A 27,460-nucleotide genomic window follows, 5' to 3' on the forward strand; every position below is an offset into this window, starting at 1 on the left:
GATTATGTGAAATACACATAATACACATTACTGTAACTACAAACAAGAACACTAAATATTTTGTTGGTTTTAAAACTATATACATTTTTACATATTTTAAAAAGAATAAACTAAAAAACAGGATTACACACAAATCAGGTGAGTAACCTATATACATTTTGAAATATACATAGTATCAATCTCACAAATGTTACCTTCTTGCTCAAAAGGGAGTACTATCTACCTATCCTGGTAATATCATCTTACTACAGGATACTCTATACCTCTTCCTATGAAAGCAACACAAGTACCATAGTGTTAAATTAGCTTTTTAATAAATCACCTTAGCTTTTAATAAAAAAATTTCTCCCTTCTAAAAAATACCAAATTACCTGTGATTTCTAGTCATTTCAATATCCAACTAAAGGAAATCTATTTTATAGATTATAGTATCAACAATTTACTGAATTAAACTCTTAAGTACTAACCTAAGAATTATAATTTTTTCAAAATATGCTTACTTCATAGTTTTAGTCTCATAAATAATGGCTTAAGTATCAGGTAAGAACAAAGATCCTACACAAATTATCAAATAACAAGTTATAATACTAAGTCTTACCAAAGGCAAGGACACAGAAACAAATTTGTAAATAAAAAATGTATGGCTCCACTCTAATCAAAAATACCTATGTAAGTTTTACAGCAAACACTATACTAATAGTCTAATGTTAAAACTTCTCCTTCTAAAATTCAGAATACAACAAGAACAACTTTAATTCATATTGATCAGAAGGTCCTAAACAGTACAAAAAAACTAAGTCGTTAAACTAAAAATGAAGCACTGGGAGCCTGGATCGCTCAGTGGGTTAAGCCTCTACCTTTGGTTCAGGTCAAGATCTCAGAGTCCTGCGATCGAGCCCCGCATTGGGCTCTCTACTCAGCAGAGAACCTGCTTCCCCCCTCCCCCTATGCCTGCCTCTCTGCCTACTTGTGATCTCTCTCTCTCTGTCAAATGGATAAATAAATAAAATCTTTAAAAATGAAGCATTAAGGGTGCCTGGGTGGCTCAGTGGGTTAAGCCTCTGCCTTTGGCTCAAATAAATAAATAAAATCTTTAAAAAAAATAAAATAAAATAAATAAAATTAAAAAAATGAAGCATTAAACAGTATCACTTAACAAAGCAGCAGAAAAATAAATTTTATTAAAAAGCCATTTATAACTGCACCAAAAATAATAAATACCTAGGAATAAACGTAACCAAGGAGCTGAAAGACCTATACTCTGAAAACGATGAAACACTAATGAAAGAAACTGAAAATGACACAAATAAGAAAGAGTCCACATTCATAAATTGGAAGACGGAATTAATACCAGCGAAATGGTCATAAGCAATCTACAAATCCAATTCAATCCCTATCCAAATACCAACAGCATTTCTCACAGAACCAGAAGAAATAATTCTGAAATTTGTACAGAACCACAAAACACCCCAAATAGCCAGAAAAATCTTTAAAAAGAAAAGGAAAGCAGGAGGCATCACAATTCCAAACTTAAAGTTCTATTACAAAACTCTAGAAATCAAAACAGTGTAATACTGGCACAAAAACAAACACATAGATCAATGGAAGAAAACAGAGAATGCAGAATTGAACGCATGAATATATGGTCAATTAATCCACAATAAAAGCAGCAAGAACATACAATGAGGAAAAAACAAGTCTCATCAATAAACAGTGTTGTGACAACTGGACAGCCACATGCAGAAGAATGACAATGGGCCACTTTCTCACACCATACACAAAAACAAATTCATACTGGATTAAAAAACTAAATGTGAAATCTAAAACTTCTCAAAAAAAAACAAAACACAGGCATCCCTTGAACATCAACCTCAGCAATATTTTTCTAGATATGATTCCTTAGGCAAATAAAAAAGCAAAAGTAAACTATTCTGATTACACTAAAATAAGAAGCTTTTACATAGCAAAGGAAACCAACAAAACTAAAAGACAACCTACTAAATGGAAGAATATATTTGCAAATGGCATACCTGATATTTGTTAATATCCAAAATTTATAAAGAACTTATACAACACACAAAAAAAATCTGATTAAAAATGGGCAGAGGGCCCAAACAGACATTGCTCAACATCATTACTCATCAGGGAAATGCAAATCAAAACCACAATGAGTTATTAACCTTATACTTGTCAGAATGGTGAGAATCAAAAAGATCAATTAAGTGTTGGTGAGGGTGGGAAAAATGATGGTGGGACTTTAATCTGTGCAGCCACTGTGGAAAGCAGTATGGAGGCTCCTCAAAAAATTAATTCTACACATATATACATGCATACACAATAAAATATTACTCAGCCATAAGAATGGGATCTTCCCAAAAGCAGTAACATTAATGGACCTACAGAGTATTATCCTAAGTGACATAAGACAGAGGAAGAAAAATACCTCATGATTTCACTTACACATGGAATCTACTTATCAAAACAGGGGCACCTGGGTGGCTCAGTGGGTTAAGCCTCTGCCTTCGGCTCAAGTCACAATCTCAGAGTCCTGAGATTGAGCCCCGCATTGGGCTCTCTGCTCAGTAGGGAGTCTGCTTCCTCCTCTCTCTCTGCCTGCCTCTTTCTGCCTACTTGTGATCTCTCTGTCAAATAAAAAAAAAAGCTTAAAAAAAATAAATATCAAAACAATGAATATCAAAACTAATAATGCTAATAATAAAACAATAAATATAAAAGCTAATGAAAAGCAGAAACAGACCCATAAATACAGAGTGCTGGTGGTTGCCAAAGGGGAGGGAAGTGGGGTGATGGACAAAATAGGGTAAGAGTAGTCGTAAATACAGGCTTTCATTTATGGAATGAGTAAGTCACAAGGATAAAAGATACAGCATAGGGAAAATAGTCAATCATATGATACTGGGGTTGTAGCATGGTGAGAGACGGCAGCTACACTTATGTTAAGCATAGCAAAACATATGGACTTGTCCAAGGACAATGTTATATACCTCAAAAATATGACACCATATACCTAAAACGTTGACAGAAGGGTAAAGAAGAGATTTAAACTTAAGCGGAAACTAGTAACATTATATGTTAACTATAATGGAAACTAAAATTTAAAAAAATACAACCATTAAATACAACCATTAAAATACAAGCACCTGGGTGGCTCATTCGGTTGGCTCTCTGACTCTTGGTGTCAACTCAGGTTGTGATCTCATGGGTTGTGGGATCAAGCCCATCACTCAGTGGGGAGTCTGCTTGAGGATTCTCTCCCTATGCCCCTTCCCCACTCATACTCAGTGCTCTATCTCACTAAAATAAATAAATCTTTTAAAAAGACTCAAGTGACCACCAACTTGATACAGTCTGCTATATGCAGAAGGTGTTATATACAAACCTAAGGGCAACCATGAATCGAAAACCAGTAATATGCAAACAATAAAGTGAAAGGAATCCAGATATATCACTAAAGCCAACAAACAATGAAAGAACACCAATGAGTAGTAATTTAATAGTAGCAGGGGACTTTAACACTCCACTTACATCCAAACAGAAAATCAACAATCATACAGTGGCTTTGAATGACATACTGGACATGGATTTAACAGACATTTTCAGAACATCCTATCCTAAAACAGAATGCACATTCAAGTGCACATGAACATTCTCTAAAACATATACTAGGCCAAAAACCAAATCTCAAAAAATTAAAAATAATCAAAGTCATGCTATACATCTTTTCTAACCACATTGCTATGAAACTAGAAATCAACCACAGGAAAAACTCTGGAAAGGACACAAATACATGAAGGTTAAATAACATGCTACTAAATAATGAACGGGAGTGCCTGGGTGGCTCAGTGGGTTAAGCGTCCACCTTTGGCTCATGTCATGATTCTGGGATCCTGGGATCAAACCCCGTGTTGGGCTCCCTGCTCCAAAGCCTGTTCTCCCTCTCCCACTACCCCTGCTTGTGTGCACTCACTCACTCTCACTCTGTGTCAATAAATAAATGAAATCTTTAAAACAATCAATGAAAAAAAAATCAGAGAAAAAATAAAAAATTACACAGAAACAAATGAAAATGAAAACACAATAGTCCAAAATCTTTAGGATACAGCAAAACTGGTTCTAAGAGAGGGGTGTATAGGGGCACTCGGCTGGTTCAGTCAGTGGAGCATACAACTGTAATTTCAGGGTATGGGTTCAAACCCCATTTTGAATATAGTGATTACTTAAAAATTAAAAGCTTATAGGGCACCTGGATGGCTCGCATCAGTTAAGCATCTGCCTTCAGCTTGGGTCATGATCCCAGGGTCCTGGGATCAAACCCCACATTGGGCTCCCTGCCCAGCAGGGAATCTGTTTCTCTCTCTCTCTCTGCTCCTCCACCAGCTCATACTTCCTTTCTCACTCTCTCTGAAAAAATTAAGATCTTTAGAAAAATAATAATAGTTTTTAAAAAATAAAAATAAATTTTTTTATTAAAAATCTTAAAGAGGGAAGTGTAAAGCAATATACACCTACCTCAAGAAGTCTGAACAATCTCAAACAACGTAACTACACCTAAAGGAGCTAGATAAAGAAAAAACAAAATCCAAACCCAGGAAAAGAAATAAAAAAGATCAGAGCAGAAATATATGAAATGCAAGCTAAAAAGAAACAACAGAACAGAGAAAATCAAAAGCTGGTTCTTTTATCGCAAAAGTGATAAACCTCTACAATGACTCCTAAAAAAAAAAGAGGACCTAAAGAAACAAAATTACTAATGAAAGAGAATAAATAACCACCAACACCACAGAAATACAATTTTAACAGAATACTACGAAAACTTTTTTGCCAACAAATTGAATAACTGAACAAATGCATAAATTCCTAGAAACATATAACCTACCAAAACTAAAGCAGAAATAAATAGAAAATTTGAAGACTTAATTACCAACAATGAAATTGAATCTGTAATAAAACAATTCCATGATGAGATGGCTTCACAGATATTTCTACCAACCATTTAAAGAATTAATACTTATTCTTCTTAAACTATTCCACAAAACAGAAGAGGAAGGAAAACTTCCAAATTCATTCTAGGAGACCGGTATCACCTTGAGATTAAAACCGGATAAAAGGGGTGCCTGGGTGGCTCAGTGGGTTAAAGCCTCTGCCTTAGGCTCACTCAGGTCATGATCCCAGGGTCCTGGGATCAAGCCCCGCATTGGGCTCTCTGCTTGACAGGGAGACTGCTTCCCTTCCTCTCTCTCTGCCTGCCTGTCTGCCTACTTGTGATCTCTGTCAAATAAATAAATAAAATCTTAAAAAAAAAAAAAACTCATAAAGACACCACAAAAAAAGAACTAGAGGCCAACAGTTCTTATAAATATGGATGCAAATATCCCCAACAATATTATTAGCAAACCAAATTCAACAAAATATTAAAAAAAAAAAATCATACAACACCAATCACGTGGCATTTATTCCCAGGATGCAAGATGGCTCAATATTCATAAATCAGCATGACTTGTCACATCCATAAGAGAAAGGAAAAAAAACATTATCATCTCAGTAAGTGCAGAAAAAGCATGTGACAAAGTACAACATCCATTCATGGTAAAAAACCTCACCAAAGAAGGTCTACATAGAACATATCTCAACATAATAAAGGCCTTATATGAAAAACCCACAGCCAACATCAGACTGAGTGGTGAAAAACTTGAGAGCTTTTCCCCTAAGGTCAGGAACAAGACACGGAAGTTAACTCTTACCACTTTTACTCATTTTGTAAAAAGTCCTAGCCACAGCAGTCAGGCAAGAAAAAGGAAAAAAAAAATAGGGTATAGAAATTGGTAAGGAGGAAATGGAATTTTCACTATTTGCAGATGACATGATGCCATATATACAGTACCCTAAAGGCTCCACCAAAAGACTAGAACTGATAAATGAATCCAGTAAATTCAAAAGACATAAAATCAACGTACAGAAATCCACTGCATTTCTATACACTAATAATGAATCAGCAGAAATTGAAATCAAGAAAACAACCCCATGTCAATTGCACCAAAAATAATTAAATACCTAGGAACACACTTAACCAAGAAGATGAAAGACCTATACTCTGAAAACTATAAAACACTCATGAAAGAAATTCAAAACATGCAAAGAAACGGAAAGACATGCCACGCTCATGGGTTTGAAGAACAAGTATTGTTAAAATGTCCATACTACCCAGAGCAATCTACAGATTTAACACAATCCCTACGCAAATACCAACAGCATTTTTCATGGAACTAGAACAAACAATCCTAAAATTTGTATGGAACCACAGAAGACCTCATACAGCCAAAGCAATCTGGAAAAAGAAAAACAAATCTGGAAGTAAAACAATTGCAAGTAATACAACTTCAAGCTGTATTACCAACCAGTAGTAATAAAAATAGCATGATACTGGGGGCACCTAGTGGCTCAGTTTATTGAGCATCTGTTTGGTTTCCACGTTGGGTCATGATCTCAGGAGTGAGACCGGGCCTACATCAGGCTCTGAACTCAGCACAGTCTGCCTGGAATTCTCTACCTCCCTCTCCCTTTGCCCTGCCCTTGCTTGTGTACTCTAAAATAAATAAACAAAATCTTTAAAAAAACAAAACAAAACAAACAAACCAAAAAAAAACCAGTATGGCACAGACATAAAAACAGGTAAGTAAGTCAATGGAATAGAACAGAAAGCCCAGAATTATACTATCAATTATCTTCCACAAAGAAGAAAAGAAGATACAATGGGGGAAAAGACAGACTCTTCAACAAATGGTGTTAGGAAAACTGGACAGTTACATGCAAAAAAATGAAACTAGACCACTTTCTTACACCACACACAAAAATAAACTCAAAGTGGATTAAAAACCTAAATGTAAGACCTGAAAACCATAAAAATCCTAGAAAACCGCACAGGCAGTAATTTCTCTGACATCAGCCATAGCAACATTTTTCTACATATATTTCCTAAGGCAAAGGAAACCAAAGCAAAAATGACTATTGGGACTACATAAAAATAAAGTCTCTGCACAACAAAGGAAACAACCAACAAAACTAAAAAAGGCAACCCACCAAATGGAAGAAGACGATTTCAAGTGAAATATCTGATAAAGGGTTAATATCCAAAATATATAAAGAACTTATACAATTCAACACACATACACAAAAAAAAAATCCAATTAAAAATGGGCAGAAGATATGAACAGACATTTCTCCAAAGAAGACAGAGAGATGGCCAAGAGACACATGAAAAAAAGCTCAACATCACTCACCATCAGGAAAACAAATCAAAACTATAATGGGATATCACTGACACCTGTCAAAATAGCCAAAATCAAAAACATAAGAAACAACAATTGCTGGTGAGGATGCAAATGCTGGTAGGAATGCAAACTGGTACAGCTACTGTGGAAGAAAGTATGGAGGTTCCCCAACAGATTAAAATAGAACTACCCTAGGATCACACTAGAAACTACCCTAGTAATCACACAACTGGCTATTTACCCAAAAAATGAAAACACTAATTCAGAAGAATATATGCACCCCTATTTTTTTAATTCTTTTATTAGCATATAATCAATTATGAGCCCCAGGGGTACAGGTCTGTGACTCAGCAGGTTTACACACTTCATAGCACTCACCATAGCACATACCTCCCCCAATGTCCATAACACCGCCACCTTCCCCCTATCCCCTCCCCCAGCAACCCTGCACCCCTATGTTTATTGCAGCATTACTTACAATACCCAAACTATGGAAGCACCCAAAGTACCCATTGACAAATGAATGGATAAAGATGTGGCACATACAGAATAAAATATTACTTAACCATAAAAAAGAATGAAATTTTGCCATTTTCAATGACACCGAGAGAGCTACAGAGTATAATGCTGAACTAAATAAATCAGAGAAAGATACCATACGATCTCACTCATTTGTGGAATTTAAGAAACAAAACAAATGAGCAAAAGGGGGGGGGAAGAGACAAAACCAGAGACTCAACTATAGAGAAGTTATGTTTATCAGAAGGGATGAGAGTGAGGAGATGAAGGACATAGAGGGTGGGAATTTGTCATGATGAAATAAAATAAAATGATAAAAAAAATTATAATTGGGGGTGCCTAGCTGGCTCAGTCTGTAGAGCATGAGACTTGTGAACTCAGGGTCATGAGCCCCACACTGGACATGGAGCCCACTACTTCAAAGAAAAAAATAAATAAAAATAAAAATAAAAATTGTTAAGAAACAAAAGACCTATACAGAAACAGAAAAATAGGAGAGAAATTTAAGGACATGTAAATAAAAACACATTTACCATGGTTACAGATAAGGAGACTCATTACTGCAGAGATGACCATTCTCCCCAAACTGATTTACAGAATCATGGTAACCCAAAAGGTTTATATGTAGTAATCAGGCATTGATTCTAAATAGAAAGATCCATGAGGAGAAAAAACTCTTTAAAAATGACAGGGTGATGGAGCGCCTGGGTGGCTCAGTGGGTAAAAGCCTCTGCCTTCAGCTCAGGTCATGATCCCAGGGTCCTGGCATCGAGCCCCACATGGGGCTCTCTGCTCAGCAGGGAGCCTGCTTCCCCCATCTCTCTGTCTACTTGTGATCTCTGTCAAATAAATAAATAACTTTTTAAAAAATAATAAAAATAAAAATGACAGGGTGGGGTGCCTGGGTGGCTCAGTGGGTTAAAGCCTCTGCCTTTGGCTCAGGTCATGATTCCAGAGTCCTGGGATTGAGCCCAGCATCAGGCTCCCTGCTTGGGGGGGAAGCCTGCTTCCCCCACTCTCTCTCTGCTTCTCTCTCTCCCTACTTGTGATCTCTTGTCAAATAAAAAATAAAATCTTAAAAAAATAAAAATGACAGGGTATGATGAGGTAATGTACAGACAGCATCTTGCCTATAATTAGCAATACTGAATAGCATATTTGAAAGTTGCTAAGAATAATCCTTAGAAGTTCTCATGACAAGAAAAAAGAATTTTGTTAACTATGAATGGAGATGAATGTTAATTAGATTTATTGTGACAAACATTTCACAATATATATTAATACTGATTTGTTATATTCTATACTTCAATGTAACATTATATGTCAATTATATCTTTTAAAAAAGTAGAGGAATGACAGGAAGGTAGAACTTGTTTTCCCAGAGGCAAGTCTTGCTGTCTCCAAAGATTATGATGTACAAATAGCTAATTATTGGGCAGAGACAATGTAATATACTAGAGATCCCAGACCCATGGACATACAAAGACATCTAATTTATAACAAAATGGTACTGGGAAATGAAGGAAGGACTGTCTTTGCTAAAGTGTTAGGATCAATGCTTGTTTCTAAGAAAAAAAAAAATTAGGGGCTCCTAGGTGAAATTCTTGGTTTTGACTCAGGTCGTGACCTCAGGGTCTTGAGATTGAGCCCACATCAGGCTCCATGCTCAGCAGAGGGTCTTCTTAAGATGCTTTGTCCCCCTGGGTGGCTCAGTTGGTTGGACGACTGCCTTCGGCTCAGGTCATGATCCCGGAGTCCCAGGATCGAGTCCCGCATCGGGCTCCCAGCTCCACGGGGAGTCTGCTTCTCTCTCTGACCTTCTCCTCACTCATGTTCTCTCTCACTGTCTCTCTCTCTCAAAAATAAATAAATAAAATCTTTAAAAAAAAAAAAAAAAAAAAGATACTTTGTCCCTCTCCTTCTGCCCCTCCTGCACTCTCTAAAACAAATAAATCTTTTTTTTAAAAAAAAAAAAAAAGGAAAATTAATCTTGATTCATCACTTATACCATACACAAAAATCAGCTGCGACTGAGCTGTAATCAAAATGTGAAACAATAAAACTTCCAGAACACAGGAAAATAACTTCATGATCTTAGGATAAGATCTTGGGATAAGAGGGCCGCCTGGGTGGCTCAGTGGGTTAAGCCGCTGCCTTCGGCTCAGGTCCTGATCTCAGGGTCCTGGGATCGAGCCCCGCATCGGGCTCTCTGCTCGGCGGGGAGCCTGCTTCCCTCTCTCTCTCTCTCTGCCTGCCTCTCTGCCTACTTGTGATCTGTCAAATAAACGAATAAAATCTTTAAAAAAAAAAAAAAAAAAAAGATCTTGGGATAAGAAAGACTTTATCCACAAATGAAAACATAACCTTAACAAAAGACTTCTCTGATAAATGACAAATCATTAAGATTAAAGAGTAATGAAAACCAAACCACAGTGTGAAAGCAGAGACTAGCAATTATGTGTGTGTCAGACAAAAGATCTGTATATAAAACAGGTAAGAAATCTGTACCCATCTGTAAGGAAAAAGCAGACAATGTGATTTTTTGTAACAGGTAAAAGATCTGAACAGGTACTTCTCATACAATAACCAAATGGTGAATATGCCTATGAAACAGTGCTCAATTTCATTACAGTCATACCTCAAGAGATACTGCAGGTTCAGTTCTGACCACCACAATAAAGCTAGTATCACAATAAAGCAAGCCAAATTAATTTTTTTGTTTCCTAGTACACATAAAAGTTGTGTTTATACCATACTGTAGTCTATTAACTGTGAAGTAGCAGGTCTAAAATTAATGTACAAATCTGAATTAAAATTCCTTATTGTTTTTTTTGGGGTTTTTTGTTTTTTGTTTTTTGTTTTTTCTTTTTTAAAGATTTTATTTATTCATTTAACAGAGAGAGATCACAAGTAAGCAGAGAGGCAGGCAGAGAGAGGAGGAAGCAGGCCCCCCACGGAGCAGAGCGCCCGACGCGGGGCTCGATCCCAGGACCCTGGGACCATGACCTGAGCCAAAGGCAGAGGCTTCAACCCACTGAGCCACCCAGGCGTCCCTAAAATTCCTTATTGTTAAAAATTGCTAACCATTGCATGAGCTTTCAATGAGTTCTAATCACTGATCACCGTAACAGATATAAGAATAATGAAAAAGTTGGAAATGTTCAAGAATTACCAAAATGACACAGACACAATGGGAACAAACGCTGTTGGAAAGCACAGGTTGCCAGAAATCATTTCGTAAAAATCTCAGTCTCTGAGAAGCCCAAAGGGGGAAAAAAAGTATCTCTGCTTCCATATCTATTATGCTTCACAGTAATGGACATTCACAACATATAAAATCATTAATCTCTTTACAAATGCAAAAAAATTTTATGAAGTCTTACAGAGGAAAGTCAGGCACACTATAGTAGTACCCTAAGCTAACCATCTTTTTAGTAACTAAAAATCTAAAAAGCCAAAAATTTCCCAGACAAGGAAAATTAAAATCCCAGACAAGGAAAACTAAAATCAAAGTAAGACTTCTGTAAATAGCTACCTATCATATATTTTAAAGAGAAGTAGTAAATGGCTAAATTTACTTATTTAACTTAAATTCACTAACTTATACAAATTCAAAAAAAAGGTATACAAATTCCATTTTTATCACAAGACCTTTTTAAAAAGACTTCTATACTCAATTTTTTCAAAATATAATTCAGAAAAAAATTATTGTACATGCACCAAATGACTCAAAACCTACCTTTCTTGGACATAAAATTCATGTTATTAAAATCCTAGACATTATTCCCAAGATTAAAACCAATTCCAAACAATACTTACATTAGATACAACTGTAATAAATGCATGTGCTATAAGAAATGGCAATGTTTCAGGAGTTCCATATTCAAAGCAATCCTTCATGAGAGAAAGGCCATTTTTCCCACAAAACAAACATACATAACGAAGCAAATGCAACGGTACTTCTACATCCTGAGGGGGAAAAAAAATTATTTAAAACTCATCAGGAATAATTTTCATTAACAACATGGAAAAGATACCAATGAGATATAAAAATAAACTCAAAGACCTGTATGAACAAAAAAGCAAATTTTCCATAAACCTGAGAATAAGAAAAACATAAATACTTACATTCATATCACAGAATGCCCCTAGTATGTTGCTCTCTTGGGTTGATATATCCTGATTTACAAAAAAAAAAAAACAAACACACAATTAGGTTACCCTACAAAATAATAATTTCTTTTAAAAAATACCATTTTCTGTGTCAACTATAATAAAAAAAATACAATATTCTAAAGACTGAGTTTATAAAACCTGAAATAAGTTTTGCAAATGTTTCTCATAAATAACATTATTCCTAACTGAAACTAGTAAGGTTCAGTTCTAAAATATATTTTAAGCCTCTCTAAAGAAATCTTTCCAAGCCATGTACTATGTATTATTTTGCCTTTTTAAACAATGTTTCTATAAATAACTGGGATAACTGTTACAAAAATAGATTATAACTTAGTTAAGTGGTTCTAAAACCTGCTCTGGAATTCCCCAGATGTACACTCCCAAGTACCCAATGTGCTTTGTATACATATGACTTAAACTACTTGAAAGCATATTCATTCATTCATGCTGGTAAGAACAGAAACTGATAACGACCCTATTTGAGGACAACTTGGCAGTATCTATCAACATTTAAAATGGACATTCCCTTTGACCCATCTTCTGGTTATTTATCCCAACAACTAATAAAGGTAGTGCTGGAAAATGTTTAATGATGCTCCCCGAAATTATAATACCTCAAAGTTAGAAACAAATACCCATTCATTGGATGCATAATTAAATTATAGCATAACCATCCAGCATCTTACGCAACTTTCAAAAATAGGGTGAAATGCCATGAAGGATCTTTTTGAGATGACTGAATGGTTCTACAAGTGGAATGTGGTAATGGTTATGTAACTCTGCACATTGGCTAAAAGTAATTAAATTATATACTTTAAGCAACTGATTTTTATGGTAAGTTATTCCTTTAAAAACTAAGGTGAACCCACATGTACAGGCATAGAAAAAGAATTTTTACATTTTTAAAAATCAAGATTTATGAACACGATCTGATTTTCATTACTTTTTATGTGTCCAGAAATAATCTGAACTAATTTCCTAACTATGTTTTTTTTGAGATGGAGAAAGAAGACAGGTTCAAAGTCTATATCTGTATATTTTGTAATTTTTAGTCACACTGAAATTGTTACTTTTATAATCAGAAAGCTGGACACTTTCACCTGAAAAAAGTTTGGCCAAAGAAACCTGTCATTCACTGCTGCTAAATGCTTTATTTAAGTCCTATTGCAGAAGTAAAGTTTGAAAACAAATGATTGAGAGCATCATATAAAACTTTCACATTTTCAAATAACCAAAAAACTCCTAATACAGGTCAAAACATGTGTTAAATCAAACGTACTAAACCTAAATCTATTCCTGGGACGCCTGGGTGGCTCAGTTGGTTAAGCAGCTGCCTTCAGCTCAGGTCATGATCCCAGCATCCTGGGATCGAGTCCCACATCGGGCTCCTTGCTCCGCAGGGAGCCTGCTTCTCCCTCTGACTCTGCCTTCCACTCTATCTGCCTATGCTTGCTCTCGCTCGCTCTCTCTCTGACAAATAAATTAAAAAAAAAAAAAAAATCTTTAAAAAAAAAAAAAAAAAAAACAAAACCTAAATCTATTCCTGAGTTTCCACTGGCAGGACCACAATTAAAAGCTTTAAATTATTCTCATCAAACCTTTTGTCTTCATCAAGTCCAGAATGTAAGAACACCAATGGTACTGAATACAGATTCACGGACCAGGTAAACCATGCTGTAATTTTAGAATCCGGTCAAAATTTCTAGTGCCCATCATGGACACAGTTAGAAAGTACCATAACAAAATTCTATTCTGATATGCAAAATGTTGCTCATGGACTTGGTTACAACTATTCTGATTGCACAGAAAGACTGTTTTACCATTTTTTATTCCTACTCTGGGTACAAGAAAACATTATCCTAAAAGGTGTCACTACAATCTCATTTTAAGTAGTACATAAAGAGTTAACACAGATCTATAGGTAAGGTTACATACAACAGTAGGAACAACAGTAGGATACCTCCCTAAAAGCTTAATCAACATCATTTTTGTTTCAAAAGTTCTGATTTTAGATGAACCCTACACAGGCCTTAAGAAACCTATCTGCTGGGACGCCTGGGTGGCTCAGTTGGATAGGCTGCTGCCTTCGGCTGGGGTCCTGGTCCCAGGGTCCTGGGATCCAGTCCCGCATTGGGTTCCAGTCCCGCATTGGGCTCCTTGCTTGGCAAGGAACCTGCTTCTCTTGCTGCCTCTGCCTGCTTGTGTATACTCTCTCTATATCTCTGGCAAATAAATTAAAAAAAAAAAAAAAAGAAAAAAGAAACCTATCTGCTCAGTTTTTGTCTTTTTAGGAAAAACCTTACATTTACTAAATTAAGATAATGCCATTCTATTTCCAGAAGTAAAAAAGAAATCTATTACTTTAAAAGAGAAAATAAATAAATGAATATCCAGAAAGTAATTCTACATCTAATTTAACAAATGCTGCCCCATGATCAAACTATGAAAAACTGAAAACCAGTGGATCAGGAATACAGTTTTTGCTTAAAAAGAAGTCATCCCAGGGGCATCTGCGTGGCTCAGTGGGTTAAAGCCTCTGCCTTCAGCTCAGGTCATGATCCCAGGGTCCTGGGACGGAGCCCTGCATCGGGCTCTCTGTTCAGTGGGGAGCCTGCTTCTCCCTCTCCCTGCCTCTCTGCCTACTTGTGATCTCTGTCTGTCAAATAAATAAATAAAATCATTAAAAAAAAAAAAAAAGTCATGGGGGCACCTGGGTAGCTCAGTGGGTTAGGCCTCTGCCTTCGGCTCAGGTCATAATCTCAGGGTCCTGGGAATCTCAGGGTCCTGGGATGGAGCCCCATATCGGGCACTCTGTTCAGCAGGGAGCCTACTTCCCCCTCTCTCTCTCTACCTGTGATCTCTCTCTCTCTCAAATAAATAAAATCTTAAAAAAAAAAAAAGTCATCCGTATAAGAATTAGACAGTAGTGACAGGTTGCAAAACTGTGGGAATATACTGTAACTTACTAAATTGTATACATTAAAAGGATGAATTTAAAGTATTTTTAATTTAATAAAAGATAAATAAAAACAGTCAGTGGAAAGTGGAAAGAGAAAACCAAACTAGATTCAGAAATTTGGAATTGTTGGGGGCACGCCCCCAAGATGGCACTGGTCACGCCCCTAAGATGGCACTGGTCATGCCCCTAAGATGGTGCCAGAGCAGTACCGACAGCCTAAAAAATATCCGCCCTGGCCACACGTGACTTCGTGCTCGTCACATGAGCACCGTGTGCCGCCACTGCCTGGGAGCCCCAGATACCTCCATGTGAACAGCCCTGTGATTGGCTGTATACTCCCTGTTCACGTGAACACCCCTGTGATTGGCTGTTATGCCCTATATAAGGAAAGGGAACTTCCTCACAGAAGAAGGAGAAAGAAAGGGAGGAAAAAGATCGACGAAGGACCCAACCATATTACACACACACTTAACAAGCACAGTGGTTTCTCCTCTTTAATTATTACACTCATTTTACTTTACTTAGAATGAAAACTTAAAATACTAGGGCAACACATAGAATTACACAATGATTCAGGACTAAGAAAAGAATGCAAAAAAAAAAAAAAAAATGCAATAGCTCCCTGCCCTCCAAAAAAGATTCAACCTGAATAAATATTTCTAATTACATCTTTTAAAATACTATCAACTTTGATAGAAAAGGAAGAAGGATACAGACAGGAAGGGATGGGGAGGAGAGGCTCTGAGTTCTATCTTCTCCTAGCAATGGATACAATAGCTACAGCGATTAAGTGATTGAGAAGCAGTGTAACAGAATGAACTGAATTCTACAACTCTTTCAGCAATATGCTGTGCGAACCCGACCAGAACTTTTAACCTGTCTAAGCCAGTTCCTTCTTGGGGCACCTGGCTAGCTCAGTCAGAAGAGCATACAATTCTTGACCATGGGGTCATTAGTTCAAGTCCCACATCGGATATAGAGATTACTGAAGAAAATAAACCTTAAAAAAGAAAAAAAAAGCCAGTTCCCTCGTATATAAACTAAGATGGCTGACTAAATTCTAAAGACACAGCTATCTAAATACTATCACATGAGTACTGAATCATCTTCTGAAGAGTCTTAGCCAGGGATTCCTCGGTGGCTCAGTCCATTAAATGTCTGCCTTCAGCTCAGGCATGATCCCAGAATCCTGGGATCAAGCCCCACAGGGGGCTCCTTGCTTAGTGGGGAGCCTGCTTCTTCCTCAGCCTGCCACTCCCCCTGCTTGTGCTCCATCTCACAAATAATTTCTTGAAAGATTTTATTTAATTACTTGACAAAGAGAGACACAGTTAGAGAAGGAAAGCAAGCAGGGGGAGTACGAGAGGGAGAGGGAGAAGTAGGCTTCCCCTGAGCAGAGAGACCAATGTAGGGCTCTATCCCAGAACCCTGGGATCATGACCTGAGGGAAAGACAGCCACTTAACAACTGAGCCACCCAGGCGCCCCTAAAATAAAAATCTTTTAAAAAAATAAATAAATACATGGTCTTAGCCAGTTTGTGCCTCTTTAGAAAAGTCAAAATCAAATTAATATCAAAGTTAAACAGGACTGTTACCATTTAACCACATGGCCACTAGGATAGAAACTACAAATTTTTGAAGTATTTGCAACAAATCATTACTAACTTAACTAGAAACCCAGGAAAGAGCTATATTATGAACAGAGTATTACAGAAACACACAAATTCTGTATTAAGGAGAGAATTCTGTTTAACACTATGTTACATTGTATCTAAGGTTGTTTTTTATTAGAATTTTATCTGAAAGCCAACTAGTCACATGGAATGATCCTCAAGAACAGTAATAATGAGGCACTTTATTTCAAAAGAGAAAGTAGGGCAGTGTGACTATGCTTACATTTGGACATTTTTTTTTCTAATGATTTTTTAAAATGGCAAACTGGTGGGCAAACTGATTTTAGAAAGAAAACAGCAGATTTGGTATAGCCATGGTTCTACTGTTAGGAGATTCTTAACTAGAAAAACTTAACTTTATGAAGAAACTGCATGAATTTCACATATCTGAGTCCCTAACTGATCTATTTTTTGCTTATTTCAATTACCAATTTAGTCATTAAAAACACTATTCATGTGGCACTGAGATTCAATTTCACCGGTTTGTACAAACAGATCCCATTTGTTGAAAAAGGATTCTGAGCTGACATTTTTTTTAGGATGTTTACTCAATCTATGTAAGATTCATTAGAAGATTCTATAAGGAGAAAAATCACAGACTAAGAATTCTAGAAGGCAGAATACAATCTGATTTAAAATATTCTTATGCAGAATTCCAGTAAGGAAAATACTTACCTCCTGGGCTATGTTTTTAAGTAGTCTCAATTCAATGTGAGAGCACTTTCAGTAAAAGACTGTTTTGGTTTTTTGGTTTTTTTTTTTTTTTAAGATGAAGAAAGACGTTTAAAGAAGTCAGTATGAAGGTTATAGAACAAATAAGTCAGAGAAAATAGGCAGACTTTTTTTTTTTTTTTTAAAGCATGTGGTAGATATGTTCAAGTTTAAATGAAATGCTGCCTCTCCTACCCTCCAGAGATGAAGTGTACTTCATACCCCTTTGAATCTAGGCTGCCCTTGTTAATTATTTCAACCAAGAGAATGTGGGAGAATTTATACTGTGTCTTTGTTTCAGAGGCTAGACCTCAAGAAGCCTTACAGCTTACACATTCATCTTCCTGGATCAATGCTAAGACTACTATGTAAAGAAGCCAATCAACTGTGGAGAATGAGAGGCCATATGGAGAAAATCCAAGAGCCTTAGACAACACCCAGCACCAAGTGTCAGACATGTGACACCACGCTGGACCTTCAAAGTCTTCCAACTTTAAAAAAAAGTAAATACAATTGTCTACATGAGGCCACATAAAACCAACAGAAGAATTGCCCAGACAACTCAGAGAATCATAAGAAGTAAGAAATCTCTCTTGTTTCATATATATCCCACTTACATAATACATTATCCTATAACTGTCTCGATTGCCACGATGTGTACAAAGCAATGCCATTATCTAAATAAACCTAAGGTAGGTTTCTAAGCTCCTGGAAAAGTTGTAAAAATATCACTATGGGGGCACGTGGGTGGCTCAGAGGGTTAAGCCCCTGCCTTCAGCTCAGGTCATGATCTCAGGGTCCTTGGATCAAGCCCCACATCAGGCTCTCTGCTCCACGGGGAGCCTGCTTCCTCCTCTCTCTGTCTGTGATCTGCCTACTTGTGTTCTCTCTGTCAAATAAATAAACAAAAAAATTTTTTAAAAATTTTTAAAATTTAAAAAAATATATCACTAATGGAATGAATCACGCATCTTCATTTATAAAAGACAGTACTATCACTTAAAACTATTAATTAAGGAATATTTGTTAAATTTTCTTAATGAAAGGAATTCCAAATTCTGTTACCAATGTTTCTGAGAATGAAATTCAAAATTCCACAATCATCTTCTATTCCTCAGTTACTACTTTCTGAAAATGTCATAGTAAGTAGAACATAGATGTATATTGGCACAATGTTTAGATCACTAACAGTTTAACTTTTATGAGTTCAATGTGTAAATCTTTCCCTAAAAGGACTATGTTAAGCAAATGTTCGACCAAAGATGCTGCAGAAATGGTTTAGAGAGAACTAGAATACTTTTCCTAATCACCGTGATTTTTCTAAGTTTTCCATCAACAACTACTCTGCATATTTCTTAAGTGAGAAACTGTCAACATAATGGTAACTTGGTGTTACATTCACAATATCTATGTTTACGTACCTCTATAGTAGGATGAGTATTATGCTTGTAGGCAGTATATAAAGGAAACTGAATTTGAAAAATTTTTGCCACACATAGTAAGAGTTTTTCCTTCTCATCTGTACTCCATAAGCTAAAAGGATCACAACTCTTTGAAGATTCCTCTTCAGTCAGATTACAAATTCTTGTAGAGTTTGATTTTTTTTCTATTGATTTTTGTCTTTCTGTACTTCCTTCTTTACACTCCCTTTCTATATTCAGTGGTTCTTCCACTTGATTAGTCTCATCTTGCCACGTGGAATCTATGTTAATAGCAGTACAATGTTTACAAAGCTGGTCCCGGAGTACTTGAACTTGGGCAATCACTAAGTTAATTAGTGCACACACTACTTGGTTAAAAATCTCCAAATGCTTATATTCCTTGAAGCAGCATAGACACTGCCTGTAAGAGAAAGAAAATTTTTCAATAAATTAATGCTTTCTAGAGAGATAACCATTACGTATTTTAATATTAAAAAAAATAATAATAAGCAAATACTAAAGTACTCCCCCGCCCTGGTTTTTACTTCCTCCTGACAGGGTAGCACAACAGTAATTTATAAAGATAGTATCCCACCAAAAATTGGTACTTTCGGTAGTAAAAGGTCATCATATTAGGATGACAATTACAGTTTTCAATTTTATATGTATATTTATCTGCCCTTCTACACAAAGAACTATTTAAAAACAAGAACTGTAGCATATATCTTTGCCTCTCTAAGTACTGAATACTAAATACATGACTATCAAATATGAGGAAACTGGCTAAAATAAAAACCTTATTAGTAAAGCTAATTTATTTTACACAAAGGGATTTGTAGTTAACTAATAAAAAGGCTGCATTTTAACATTAATAATTTGCTTGAGAAAGGGCGCCTGGGTGGCTGCGATGGTTGAGTGGCTGGCTCTTGATTTCAGCTCAGGTCATGGTCTCAGGGTTCTGGGATTAAGCCCTGCAACTGGCCCATGCTCAGCAGGGTGTATACTTCAGGATTCTCTCTCCTTCCACCCCTCTCCCCACTCGTTCATGCCCTCTCTCTAAAGTAAATAAATAAATCTTAACAATAATAATAATAATAATTTCCTAGAAGGCTAACTTCGGAAGGACATCCCTACACTATGGTTGATTAAGGGCATTCAGAAATAACACACACACTCAACAACCTTTAGGGTATGCATACGTGTGTGTGTATGCATGTATGTATGTACATATATATACATATAAAAATACAGTAACAGTCAGTAATTATTACAAACAAATCTAGTTCTCTTAGATATGTTCAGTTAGCATAACGCCTGGCAATACTGAATAGTAAGAGTCGGGTAAATCAAATAAATGATACTCAAGTACCAAATTATAAGATTAACTACATACAGGAGTACCTGGGTGGCTCAGTCGGTTGAATGTCTGCTTTCAGGTCAGGTCATGATCTCGGGGATGGGGATCTGGTATCAAGCCCCATGGTGGGCTCCCTGATCAGAGTGGAGCCTGGTTCTCCCTTCCCCTCAACACTTTCACCTCTCCCCCAACCCCAACTTGTGCTCTCTTGCACACATGATCACATTCTCAAATAAAATCTTTAGGGGAAAAAAAAAAGAATAACTGTAGCCAATGATGGACGAGAGTAAACTTTTACTTACAATTTGTACTGAGTTATATTATCAAATCAAATCATCTATATGGTAGTCCAAACAGAGCACCACTCCCTATATTACCATGTAGACGTAATTTCATTTCTCCAAGTGTGGCAGATGTGAAGTACAGCCATAAATTCTTGAATATTCTTCCCTTTAGAAAGGGAAGCCCAGTGAATGTGGAACAGACTTAATGACCAACATCTAATGAATGGAATGTGGCAGAAATGACTGTGTGACATCTGAAACTAGGTCATAAGAGACACTGCCCCTCAGCCTTGCTCTCTTCTGGATCACTTGCTCTGAGGGAAGCCAGTCATCATGTTGTAAAATAGTCAAGGAGCCCATGCTGTAGTCCACAGGTGAAAAAACTGAGCACTGGTCCCATAAACAACGAACACCCAACTTGCCAGCCAAGTTAAGTGAGCCAACTTGGAAGCAGGCCCTCCAAACCTCACATAAGGCTTGAGATAACGACAACCTGGCCAAGAACTTGACACAACCCCCCCCCCTTTTTTTAAAGATTTTATTTATTTGACAGAGAGAGCACAAGCAGGGGGAGCAGCAGGTAGAGGGAGAGGGAGAAGCAGGCCCCCCACCAAGCAGAGAGCCCGATGCAGGGCTCTATCCCAGGTCCCCAGGATCATGACCTGAGCCAAAGGCAGACGCCCAACTGACTGAGCCACCGAGGCACCTGACTGCAACCTCCTGAAGAATCCAGGCCAGAACCAACCAGCAAAACCACTACCAAATTCCTGTCCATAAAAACTCTGAGGACAATGTTTATTGCTGTTTTAAGATCTACTTTTTGAGTAACAGGTTACACAGAAATAGATAAATAATACAGGTCTGTCTTCTCAGTGACAAAATGAAAGGAAATTTTACCTCTAAGAACTCTTCCACTTTTAAAGTTCTGTATTACCACAATTTCTACAAGAATAAAATTAACAGTACTCCTGAAGTTTTTCTTATAAACAGTTTCTCTTTAGATTCAAGAAAAACCAAGCTCAAAGTGAAGGACTAAACATCTAAGTATCTTTTTTTTTTTAAGATTTACCTTTTTTTAATAAAGATTATTTATTTATTTGTCAGAGAGAGCAGGAGCACAGAGAGCTGCAGGCAGAACAGGAAGAGCAAGAAGCAGACTCCCTGCTGAGCAAGGAGCCAGAAGTGGGACTTGATCCCAGGACTCTGGGATCATGACCTGAGCCAAAGGTGATGTTAACCAACTGAGCCACCCAGGCATCCCTTGAGTATCTTTTTTTAAAGATTTATTTATTTGGGAGAGAGGGAGATAGAGCATAGGGGACAGCACAAGCGGTGGAGAGGGAAAAGCAGTCTACCCATTGAGCAGGGAGCCCGATGCACACCTTGATTCCAGGACCCTGGGATCATGATCTGAGCCAAAGTTTGCCACTTAACTGACTAAGCCACCCAGAAGCCCTTGGAGTATCTTTCTTTAGTGAAAAAAAAATCTTAGTTCCTTCCAAAAAACACCCTGAAGTCAGATTTGGATTAAGAAAGTCAAAGAGCCAATCAAATTTACTTTAAAAATTCACTGACAGGAAAAAAAAATTCATTGGCAGGCAATGGCGGCATTTAACTGACTAGGAAACTAATTTTAAAAAGACCAAAATTATAGGGGTGGCTCAGTCAGTTAAACATCTGCCTTCTGCTCAGCTCATGATCCCAGGGTCCTAGGATCAAATCCCACATCGGGCTCCTTACTCCATGGGGAGTCTTCCTCTCTCTCTGCCTGCCATTCCCCATGCTTGTGCTCTCTGTGTGTCAAATAAATAAAATCTAAAAAAAAAAAAAAAAAAAAAAGACAAAAGTTATATATTCAGAAATTAACACAGAACTGAATCTAGGTCCTTACAGATCCAAAATATACAAATTCAAAGAGAGCTGAGAGTCTAAGTGAAGATACACAAATACACACATTTTTAAATAATTATGTAAGTTACACTTTATTATATGACACTCCATTCTGAAAAGTCTAGGTATTTGAACTCTCAATACAGCATTTCTCTCTATATCCCTACCCACAATGCAGGAGGAGAAAGTGTTTTTAAATAAATAAACATCACTTTCAGTTAAGCCCAGCTTGATTTTATACATAAGTTTATTTCTGGTCTATTTAAAAAACCACTACAAATACACTAAAAGAAAAAAAGATGCTTAACTCCATAAGGAAAGAGAAAATGGAAGAACAGATAAGAAGTAGTAACACATTTTAAACAACAGAAAAGGGAGGAACAGTACATGACTTAGAGCAAATGAAATAAATTTGGAAGGGTCACGGAAGGATTTATCAACAAAAATATCCACCCTACAGAACACTGAAAAGGCTCAGCAATAAAGAGCATCAGATTCATCTAAAGGCAGAGATGAAGCATACGCAGAAAACAGGACTAAATGAAAGGTACAGTTAAAACCTGTAGATTCTCAAACCAGACAACCACAATACTTACTATTCCTACTTGTCTCAGGGAAACAAGTTTTTTGTACATAAAATGAACAAGATAAACCCAGGAACACCAGATGTTAAAGAAGTCAGGGATAATATAAGAAACAAAAGAAAACTAAGTGATACTACGACTGAATGAACCTCCCCAACTAACCTTCCCTGCCTATCAACCAGACTAGATAACTCAAGCCCAAAGACTTATTTTTCTTAGAGAATATGAGTATCTATGAGAAAAGCCCATTTACCGATAGTAATGAAGCTAGCTCACCACTTTACCATCCTACAGTGTAGACCAATACCTCAGATACTCCTACCCACGCAGAAGTTCCAATCCATCTTTCAGTGTCCATCTCTTAACTATGAAAGGATAACCAGTAAGACTTGCAAGGAAAGCTGCACTGCCAAAGGCAGATCAAAACAAATGGTAAAAGGAAATTCAGAGAAAATAAATAAAATGCCGAAAGAAAAAAGGTTTTAATCAATTTACAACCTTAGAGTCAAAAAAGATTCTGGATTACTGAAACAAGAATAGAATACCATTTTAAAAAATGCATTCAAACTACAAAATAAGAGTTCTTCAATGTGTACAAATATGTATTACACAGCTTTTGCATGTACATCAGTCACAAGTTAAAAACCAACTAGAGGGCACCTGGGTGGCTCAATCAGTTAAACAACTGCCTTCAGCTCAGGTCATGATCCCGGGGTCCTGGGATCAAGTCCCACATCGGGCTCCCCCTGCTCTGTGGGGAGCCTGCTCCTCCCTCTCCTTCTGCCTGCCCTCTATACTGTACTCTCTGTGTCGAATAAATATATAAAATCTTAAAAAAAAATTAGAATTATAGCAATTTGATAGTCGGAAGAACATACAACTCCTGATCTCAGGGTAGGGAGTTCGAGCTCTACATGGAGTACAGAGATTACTTAAATAAATAAAACTTAAAAGAAAAAGTATATTAATTTGTAAGATTTAACAGAAGGTCAAAAGTGGAAAAAATGTCCTAGAAAGTAGAATAGATTTAAAAAAAAAAATGGGGAGAAAAAGAAAAATATATCAAAAATTTCGTATCTGATAATTCCACCAAAACATCTATCATGAAATTACTGAAGCTGAAGGGGAGAATAAACATCCTAAGAGCTTTCATGGAGAGTGGGAAGCGTGACAAAGAAAAGCTCAGGAATAAAAACAGCTAATACTTCTCCAAAGCAATACTGGGGGAAGGGGAGCTGCTGGATGGCTCTCAGTCTGCAGAACATGCAAGTTCTGATCTCAGGGTCCTAAGTTCAAGAACCACAGTGGGACATAGAGCTTACTTTCAAAAATAAATAAATGAAAATAAGGGGCGCCTGGGTGGTACAGCAGGTTAGCGTCTGACTCTTGATTTTAGCTGAGGACATGATCTCAGAGTCTTAAGACTGGGCCCCACAATGGCTCTATGCTTAGCAGTAAGTGTGCTTCAAATTCTCTCTCCCTCCCCCTCTAAGGGAGCTCATGCTCTCTCTCTAATAAAAAATAAATAAATCTGGGGCGCCTGGGTGGCTCAGTGGGTTAAAGCCTCTGCCTTTGGCTCACGTCATGATCCCAGGGTTCTAGGATTGAGCCCTGCATCGGGCTCCGCTCAGCGGGGAGCCTGCTTCTCTTCCTCTCTCACTGCCTACCTCTCTGCCTACTTGTGATCTCTCTCTGTCAAATAAATAAATAAAACCTTTTTAAAAAAATAAATAAATCTAAATAAAATCCTCAAAGCTGTATCAGGAGATAAAACACAAGGAAGCAAGACTTTTAAATTTCTGAAAGAAAATCATTCTCTACCTAGAATTCTATATCCAAAACTCTTCAATAAGATTAAGGGCAAAAGAGAAACTTTTAGGCCTGAAAGATCTAAAAGAACACTGGTCTCCTATATACCCTTTTTCAGAAAAGATGTCATTCTGACAAAGCAAATATAGTAAACCAATAAAGAGGTCAACATGGAATCCAGGAACCCTGAGATCCAAAACAGAAAAGCGAAAGAAATTTCGAGGATGATCTGAAGAGAAGATAGCTATTTAATAGCCCTAATAAGAAACCAACAAATGGAGTAGGAAGATAAAGGCCCAAGGAAATTCAGGAGAGGGGAAAGGAAAGGAAAGGAAAGGAGATCACATAATGATGCATAAAAAATGTAAAAACTAGTACTAAGAAGGGTTGAAGAGTCTGAAAAGAATTAGTGATCCAGGGCGCCTGGGTGGCTCAGTGGGTTAAGCCGCTGCCTTTGGCTCAGGTCATGATCTCAGAGTCCTGGGATCGAGTCCCGCATCGGGTTCTCTGCTAAGCGGGGAGCCTGCTTCCCTCTCTCTCTCTCTGCCTGCCTCTCCATCTACTTATGATTTCTCTCTGTCAAATAAATAAATAAAATCTTTAAAAAAAAAAAAAAAGAATTAGTGATCCACAACTCAAAAATTATTAAAAACCAGCCAGTAAACTCTAGGAAAGAAAAAAGATAACAAAAGATAAACAAGAATCTATTTCTTGTAAAATATAAAATGAGCCACAGAACCTTTTCTGGCTCACCACTGACCAGAACTGTTATTTTTAGAAGTGCCCTGAGAGAAAAGGGACGTTTTAAGAAAGTAATCTTTATGTATCAGAAAAGAAAGTTTATAGAGTTTACTTAAAATTGATGCATGAAGTAACAGCATCAATATAATAACAGTATATTATCAGTATAATAACACTACTTCATTATACAGAGGTTAATATCAAAGCCAACATCTGAAAGCAAAAGTGGAGCAGAGGAGATGGGGCAATGAACTTTATTACAGGCCTTTTTCTGTTTATTTTTTAAACTCCTACACATTATGTCTATTTATAAACTAATCTCAGACATACCCTTCCACTATCTAAGCTTATCCTATTTTTTCCTACACCTTCTAGCAGCCTGATAAAACATTCTTACCAAGTAGAGTTATATACTGCTTGAATAGAGAATGCTTACATTTAAGAATATGCTAGTAGGTTTAGAGCACATACCTCATCATAATGAAGGCCCTAATATGAAAAACCCACAGCTAACATCATACTCAATGGTGAAAAACTGAGAGCTTTCCCCCTAAAGTCAGGAACAAGATAAGGATGTCCCCCTCACTACTTTCATTCAACATAATAGTAGAAGTCCTAGCCACAGAAGTCAGACAAGAAAAAGTGGGGTGGGGGTGGGAGGGTTCAAATTGTTAATGAGGAAATAAAATTTTCACGATTTGCAGATGACATACTGTATATACAGTACCCTAAAGACTCCACCAAAAAACTAGAACTGAAGAACGAAGTCTATAAAATCATAACATACAAAATCAATGTACAGAAATCTACTCTATTTCTATACACGAATAATGAAGCAGCAGAAAGAGAAATTAAGAACAATCTCATTAACAATTCCAACAAAAATAATAAAATACCTAGGAATACACTTAGCCAAAGAGGTGAAAGACTTATACCCTGAAAACTATAAAACACTGATGAAAGAAATTCAAGACAACACAAAGAAATGTAAAGACATTCCATGCTCATGGATCCAAAGAACAAATTTTGTTAAAATAATCCACACTACCCCCAAAGCAATCTATAGATGTAATGCAATCCCTACCCAAATGCCAACACTATTTTTCACAGAACTAGAACAAACAATCCTAAAATTTGTATGGAACCCCAGAAGACCCCAACTATACAAAGCAATCTTGAAAAAGAAAAATATATCTGGAGGTATCACAATTCTAGACGTCAAGTTATATTACAAAGCAGCAGTAATCGAAACAGTAAAGCATTAACACAAAAACAAACATAAATCAATGGAACAGAACAGAAAGCCCAGAAATAAACCCACAGTTACATGGCTAATTAATCTTCCACAAAGAAGTAATAAAGATATAATGGGAAAAAGACAGTCTCTTCCACAAACGGTATTGGAAAATGGACAGCAGTATGCAAAAAAATGATACTGGACCACCTTCTCACACCATACACAAAATTAAACTCAAAACAGATTGAAGACCTAAATGTGAAACCTGAAACTATAAAAATCCTAGGAATACACTTAACCAAGGAAATGAAAGAACTATACTCTGAAAACTATAAAACACTGATCAAAGAAATTCAAGACAATGCAAAGACAAAGAAAGACATTCCACACTCATGGGTTTGAAGAACAAGTATTGTTAAAATGTCCATACTACCCAGAACAATCTACAGATTTAATGCAAACCCTACGCAAATACCAACAGCATTTTTCACTAGAAAAAACTAGAAAAAAAACTAGAACAAACAATCCTAAAATTTGTATGGAATCACAGAAGACCTCTAATAGCCAAAGTATCTAGAAAAATGGACAGCTGCATGCAAAACAATTAAACTAGACTACTTTCCTACACTACACAAAATTAAACTCAAAGTGCATTAAGGACCTATATGTAAGACCTGAAAACCATAAAAATCCTAGAAAAGTGCACAGGTAGTCATTCTCTGATATAAGCCATAGCAACATTTTTCTAGATGTATCTTCTGAGGCAAAGGAAACCAAAGCAAAAATAAACTATCTGGACTACATGAAAA

General features: G+C 36.7%; 1 protein-coding gene across 5 annotated transcripts in view; it reads right to left on the reverse strand.

The window, feature by feature from the left end:
- Positions 1-27,460, reverse strand: part of USP34 (ubiquitin specific peptidase 34) — a 249,299-nt gene that overhangs the window by 170,379 nt on the left and 51,460 nt on the right. For 4 of the 5 annotated variants that reach the window (XR_009357235.1, XM_059187767.1, XM_059187768.1 and 1 more), the window contains exons 3-5: positions 18,750-19,170; positions 11,937-11,987; positions 11,628-11,777 (exon numbers count right to left, since the gene is read on the reverse strand). Coding sequence is in view for 4 of the 5 variants with exons in the window: in XM_059187767.1 (XP_059043750.1) it covers positions 11,628-11,777; positions 11,937-11,987; positions 18,750-19,170 (622 nt within the window). In the remaining variant the exon portion in view is untranslated. The remainder of the gene's footprint in view (positions 1-11,627; positions 11,778-11,936; positions 11,988-18,749; positions 19,171-27,460) is intronic. The other variant, XM_059187769.1, reaches the window with a different exon arrangement.

Source organism: Mustela lutreola, chromosome 9, assembly GCF_030435805.1.
Source record: "Mustela lutreola isolate mMusLut2 chromosome 9, mMusLut2.pri, whole genome shotgun sequence".
Lineage (NCBI taxonomy): Eukaryota > Metazoa > Chordata > Mammalia > Carnivora > Mustelidae > Mustela > Mustela lutreola.